The following is a 6,651-nucleotide window of genomic DNA, read 5'->3' as shown; positions in this document are numbered from 1 at the left end:
GCTAAGATATATTATAAATTTATAGGTGGTGTATTTGTTGCACGTGGTGGGTATAGTATATGGATAGGGGATTATAGAATAGATAGGGACTACGGCATACTGTCAGTGTATGTTTTAGCTATCTAATATCGACTGGTATCGATTTTTGGGATTCGCGTTGGTAGATGGGGGCTTTGATTTTGATTTTAACCTGTATAAGTGTAAATGGGTGCTGTGGGAGGAGGAGGTGGTTGAGAGCTAGATTATGCGGCGGCACCGGTTGAATACTATAGATATAATACAGGTGTTGCGGTAGATGATGGGCTAGGCGACGATACAGTTCCGTGGGGTGTAGGCGGTGGTATTGTAGGTAATCCAGGATAGTAAGAGCCTTGTGGTAGCGGTAATGCGAATGGGTGGGGGGAAGAGTATGCTGTTTATACTGCCCGTATTCGCGGAGCCCGGTGGGACGATGATTGTGGTGGTACCGCTGTTATCACTCCGCGGGGATATGATACGCCGGTGCCAGGTATTAGGCATCGTATGCGTGTTGTGGAAGAACCGGCGGCCCCTGGATAAGGCGACGATTGTACTAGTAACGCTGGAGTCTACGGTGATAGAGAATTTTTATATATTTATTAACCAACTGCAGCAGACGCGGTGGTTAGATTGGATTATTATCGACAAGTACTATATGGTACTGAATAATCAGCGAGATTTCTGGCCTAAATTACAGTAGCTAAGACGGTTGAACCACGTACAGACGCAGATGGTGCTGCTGATAGCCATATTACCTCCTACGTTAGAGTAGACATTATTGCAGCGAATAGAATATCCGACCGACCAGGTCTATATATTGCGGGATCGGACCAGCCGTCCTAACGTGGTATACCGCGTGTAGGATATTCCTAAAGGGTTAATATAGTTTACCAGCGCGCCCGTACTGGTATTTATCCGGGAGTAAATCCAGCGGGCGGGACGCGGGAAGGTAATTATTTATACGAATACCATTTAGTAGATAAAGGAATTAGCCTAGATATTATAGTATAAGGCGTATTACAGTCAGTAAATTGATAAGCTATTAATTTTACAGCGGTTTACGTAGGGTTAGACCCCGGTTATTACGGCCACGAGTGCATTGGGGATGGGAGTCGATATTCCCGATATCTAATATATTATCCATATTAGGATCCCGCGGATATTGTTAGATTACGCGTAGGAAAGCGGGTGTGCTGGACAGGACGGGTAGCCCAGCGAGACGATTATTGTCTACCCGGGTGGACCGGTGGAGGGGGACGAGCCGGTGCAGGATTATATAGACGTGGTTCCGGGGGTGGGATGCCGACGATATATATTAGATAGGTATTTGGATAGCCCAGTGGATAGATACAAGCGACGATATTGCTAGGATAAGGATGTGGAGGAGATATAGTGTAATAGATATAATCCCGATTAGCAGTTACCATCCCGTTCTAGTCATTCCGATTATATAGACTATTCCGCTCATTCAAACCGTGCAGGCTATTTGGATTATTGTGGTCCCCGTAAAAATCCCCACGATATAGTGATTGTATCCCCGGCCTTGTTAATCTCTATAGCCGAACGGCAGCGGCAGCGGGTGCAAGGCCAATGTCAGGTAGCCCCCGATATGCAGCAGCGGATGCAGAACACCGACCAGTGACTAGATAAGAAGCTGGTAGAGCGGGATGCCCCCCAGTAGCAGCAGATATATTATATTTACACGCTGCAGGGCCACGCGTAGAATGAGCACGATTTATATTCATATCGGGGTCCGGCGAGCCAGGCGGCGCGGGCGTAGATGCTGCGGATGTGGTCCTTCAAGGTCCGGTACGACCCGTACTACGCGTACTGGGGATACGGGATGCCGCAGAGTATATATTCCTAGTGGAAAACGGGGGACTAGGAGCAGTGTGCGTATCGCGATGTGATGATCCCGATAATAATAGCGATACTATATAGATTATAGGCGTCGCCGGTGTAGCTATTGTAGACATAGCGGCTATAGGGATTTGGAATGGATTGGCAAAATATAGCGCAGGTAAAGGGATTTTTTGAATAGATAATAGCCAGGGTTAAGGGCTAGTACAGTTAATTATTCGCGTCGTTTTATTGGCTGCGGTGGATATATATTAAGCTCGAGTGGCACCAGCGGGATTAGTGTTTCGAGGTTGTATATCCACAGTATAGATATATAGAATTAATATATATAATATATAAATTAATATAAAAAAATATATTCCATTGATCGATATATTACAATATATTTATTAAATTTTATATTATCGAGATAATAATTGTCGATATTGATTCAGGGTCAATCAATTTAGTATAGCCAGGGCCAAGGGCCCGTATAATAGATTATTAGAATTGATATAGTAGTTATAGATAATATATATTCAAGTTTAACCAGGATCGACATAGTCGATACCAAGAACTAGATATATTTTTATTAGGTCCATGTTAATATATATATATTTAGGTATAAGATTAACTATCGTTATTAATTATAATAATATATAATCCAGAAGTATCAATAAACCGAAGCTATTTATATATCGAGCCAGTCAAGTCTAATCCAGTAAATATAATCTAGATAAAGCGAAACCGACTAGTAGATCCGATTTAAATATAGTGGTCCCGTTTTATTAAGCCCAATATATAATTGCGATTAAATCAATACCCAGATTAAAGTCCCAATAATTTAACTGAATTTAAGATAATATATATACCGTGTCCACCAATATCAATTCAATCCATTTCTATTACTAGGTATTAACTGGATTAAGAATTATATATAATTTATATATAAAAAGATTAGAATTTAATACCGTCCAACGCAACGAATTGAATCGAGAAACCAAATTAAAGCGATTTATTAAATCAGATTACCAAAATAAGTCAGATTTAGATAAACTGGACCAATATAACCAAATATATAAATAAGATTTAATCAATAGAATTAATTAATCAAGATTAGATATATATTTCAGCGAGTAAAAAAGATTAAGAAATTAAATCAATATCAATCCAAAGAGATAGAAATTAATTTAATTAATATTATATATAAGCCGATAAGGATAATTAGTATAGAAAGATAAAGATAATTAAAATAGAAAGATAAGGGTTTATAATATTAAAAGATAAGGATTTATAATATAAAAATATCAGGGTTCGTAATATCAAAACATAAGGATTTATAATATTGAAATAGAAAGATTCGGGATATTAAAACATGAGGGTTTATAATATTAAAATATAAGGATTTATGATATTAAAACAGAAAAGATAATAATATAAAAATATAAGGATTTATAATATTTAAAGAAAAGGATTTATAATATTAAAACAGTAGAGTTTATAATAATCCATATCAGGGTTAATAATATAAAAATATTAGAATAATTAATATAAAATAAGCAGGGTAATTAATATTAAGATTAGAGAAGAAGTTCTCGAGTACAGTTTAATAGAGACAAGATTTATATTTATAGATTTCCAATTATTCCATAGTTCAATATTAATTTATAAAAAGGAGTCAACCCGTAGATAGATTGTCAATAGTATTTTATAATATCGGAGACGTTTCGATTATATTCCAGCTAGTTATCAATTTCCAATATTAATTATTAATTGATTTTTACAATATAAGAGAAGCCGATTATACCAAGAAAAGTATAGAGATTTATATAATTATTCCGATCTGATAACAGCTAAAAAAATACATTAGGGTTTTAGATTTCGAGATATTTAACATATAAATTATTTATCCAGACAACAATACCGAAGATTTCTAGTCCAGAAGGGGTGAAAAAAGATAGTGTATTCGGTTTGGGGTGCGGCCCGTTTGGCGGGCAGGCCGGGTTAGGGTCAACGTGCATTCGTTTTAAATTCCCTACGTGGACTTGTAATTCCCCCCCGGGTCCGATTAGGCTCAGAATTGGTCCGATTACTTAGATATCTCCTAAGTATCCACTGTCCAGTTTGCAATATATTAATCGCTTGGAAAAATATGTTATTGTCAGTATAAGTTTTGTTAGAATATTGCGTTAGGGTTAGCTACTACTGGCAGAATTCCCGACCGCTCCGCTTTACCGCCCTGACTATACCGCGGTGCTCAGGGGTACTCGCTGTATACTGCCAAACTTATAGAATCCTATAATTTCACAGTATGGACCATCCCATTTTTCAAAAGCTCGATGGACTGCCCATTATCATTTGTAAAGTATGCCAACATGGGGTATGGCCCAGCGAGATCGTCCGCCATTTAACCGGCCGGACCTATCGAAAGCCCCACACCGAGGCGGTTCAGATTCAGAAAGTCATCCAGTAATGGGAGGGTATCGTTCCGCAGATCGATGAGACTGTGATTCCCCACGGGGTGGAGCAGGCGTTGGCTGGATTACCCATCCACCCCGATGGGCTGATGTGTCGCCGTGACTATCCCCGATGCCAATATATTGGTCGGATAATGGAGGGTATGCGGTAGTATTGGCGCCAGATCCATGGCTGGTCCTAAAACCCCTGCTGTGGGTGGGTGAGCTGGGCGCAGCGGATGTAGGGCGAGGCCGAGCTGTGGTAGTTATATATCTTGGTCCACTGTCAGTAGATCTTCCCGACGCGTAAAGGGTCCTATTATATCCACGTCTGTGGGGGCGAGACGGAGCCGTATATCCCTATGCCAACTGAGTAGGTAAACGAGGTAATTGCGGCGGTGCGGTAGGTAGTTAACAAGGCCTAGGCCTAGGCGTAGGCCCAGACCCTATCTAGCAGTGGAGAGGATATCCACGACGCTAATCTATAGCTACGGATGACCCGCTAGATATAGTATCTACAGGATTTTACTACGCCGGACGATTTTAAAACGTTGCGTGCGTTGGTGGAGATTCTGTTGTCTGATAGTATTAATTTTGTGGAGCAGCGGATCTGACAGATTTGGGAGGTGATAGAGAGGGTCGTTTAGAAGAGTCAATAGACTATTTAATATATAGGTTAAGTGATCCGCGTGGAGGCTATTTAATTAAAGATAGAATAAATCTTATACTGTCCATTGCAGGTGTATATAGATATAGACAGTATAGTTAAATATATATAGCTATAGTAGTAGATTGTGGTATTTATCGCGTGCACGTAGATACCGTATATAGAGAAATATCCTATGTATGGGATAACTCTATGGTAACGGAAGAAATGGCGGCAGCTATAGCAGGCCACGCTGGATCTGGTGGCCCGCCGTCTATCTATAGACGAGGGGGTCCAAGTGGACGAGGATGCTGGGGAGGACCTGGAGGACTCGGTAGATTCTATATAGTGGTGGTGGATGAGTGAGCTTAAATAAGTGTGTTTGGTGTTTTGTATTAAGCTACTAAACTAGATATACTATATGTAGGAGTATAAGAGTGTGCTGATCTGCGCTATGGTGGTGCTAGGTTATAGAAAGTTTAGTTAATATAATCTAGAAAGTTATCTTTTAATTTTATCGCGGGTGATTAAGGTAATACGGTTTATAATTATCTAGTAGATACTATAGCTAGATTTTAATATATTTTAAATTATTGAAATATAGTAGTAATCGTAGAAATATATTAAATAGATATTATAGAGTGTTATTATCAATCTTAATTTCGTGTATAGTAGCGGCGACGAGCTTAATAATAAGTTTAAGTTAGTACAGTTAAGGTTAATATTATTTTTAATATTTTTTATATATAGTTTGGATTTTCTATTCTGGATAGAATAAAGTTAGAATCTATTGTAAAAGATATTCTAGAAGTAGATAATATATTTAGTTAGCTAGTTAATAGTCTGTAGAATATATATTTTAATAGAGATATTATAAAACTGGTAGATATATAAACTCTGGATTTATTATAATATTATAGTATTTAGTTATATAATATAGATATAGTCTGATCGACTGCTGTACTAGTATATATAGTTTATTATAAATAATTTCCGTGGCTTTGTATATAGGATAATAGTGATAACCTAGTAGATTTTAGATTAGGAACTATTATTTAAATAGATCTTTATAATTTTGTAGTACACGCTGTACGATAATCCTATTTAAAGAGCTATAAAATAGAGCTTTTTAAAGGACTCCTGGATTTAATAATTTATAGATAGATTTACCTAGCTACTGGTACGGATGCAGGTTAAGCTGGATATATAAAAAGTTTTTATTTATTACCGCTAGTTTACATAGTTTTAACTTAAGTTAATTATTTAGTATTTATAGCGGATGGCCCAATTTAAAGAGAAATTAGCGATATTAATTTATATAGTTAAAAGTTAATTAAATTAAATATTAGAGTTGCTGAGTTTATAGTATATTAATATTAAAATTAATCGGCGGTGTAATATATTTATTAAGGATGAGATAGTTATGTTAGTATCCGCGTACTATAAAGGGTTTTACGCGAGTAACGATATTAAGATAATTTATTGATATGTGCTATGGGAGGTAAGCGAGTTGATTATATAGTATTTATAGTTGGTATTGCTATTTGTCCAGCAGCTAGAGATATGGTACTATCGGACAACGTAGCTATCTACCCCCGATCCCCCATCAGGGTTAACATCAGGGTCAATATCAGGATCGATATTAGGGTCAACATCAGGGCTTACATCAGGATTTATATCAGGATTAACCCC

General features: G+C 37.5%; 1 protein-coding gene across 1 annotated transcript; it reads left to right on the top strand.

The window, feature by feature from the left end:
- Window positions 1-204: 204 nt before the first annotated feature.
- On the top strand, window positions 205-718 carry BDV37DRAFT_277304 (uncharacterized protein; the record flags this gene model as incomplete). The annotated part of the gene is made up of 2 exons (XM_032085737.1): window positions 205-226; window positions 381-718. 2 exons carry the CDS (start codon window positions 205-207, stop codon window positions 716-718), a joined length of 360 nt encoding a protein of 119 aa, XP_031934234.1.
- Window positions 719-6,651: the final 5,933 nt, after the last annotated feature.

The sequence above is a fragment of the Aspergillus pseudonomiae genome (assembly GCF_009193645.1).
Source record: "Aspergillus pseudonomiae strain CBS 119388 unplaced genomic scaffold BDV37scaffold_214, whole genome shotgun sequence".
Lineage (NCBI taxonomy): Eukaryota > Fungi > Ascomycota > Eurotiomycetes > Eurotiales > Aspergillaceae > Aspergillus > Aspergillus pseudonomiae.
The sequence above is the reverse complement of the archived record's forward strand: the minus strand, read 5'-3'. Positions and strand labels throughout refer to the sequence as shown.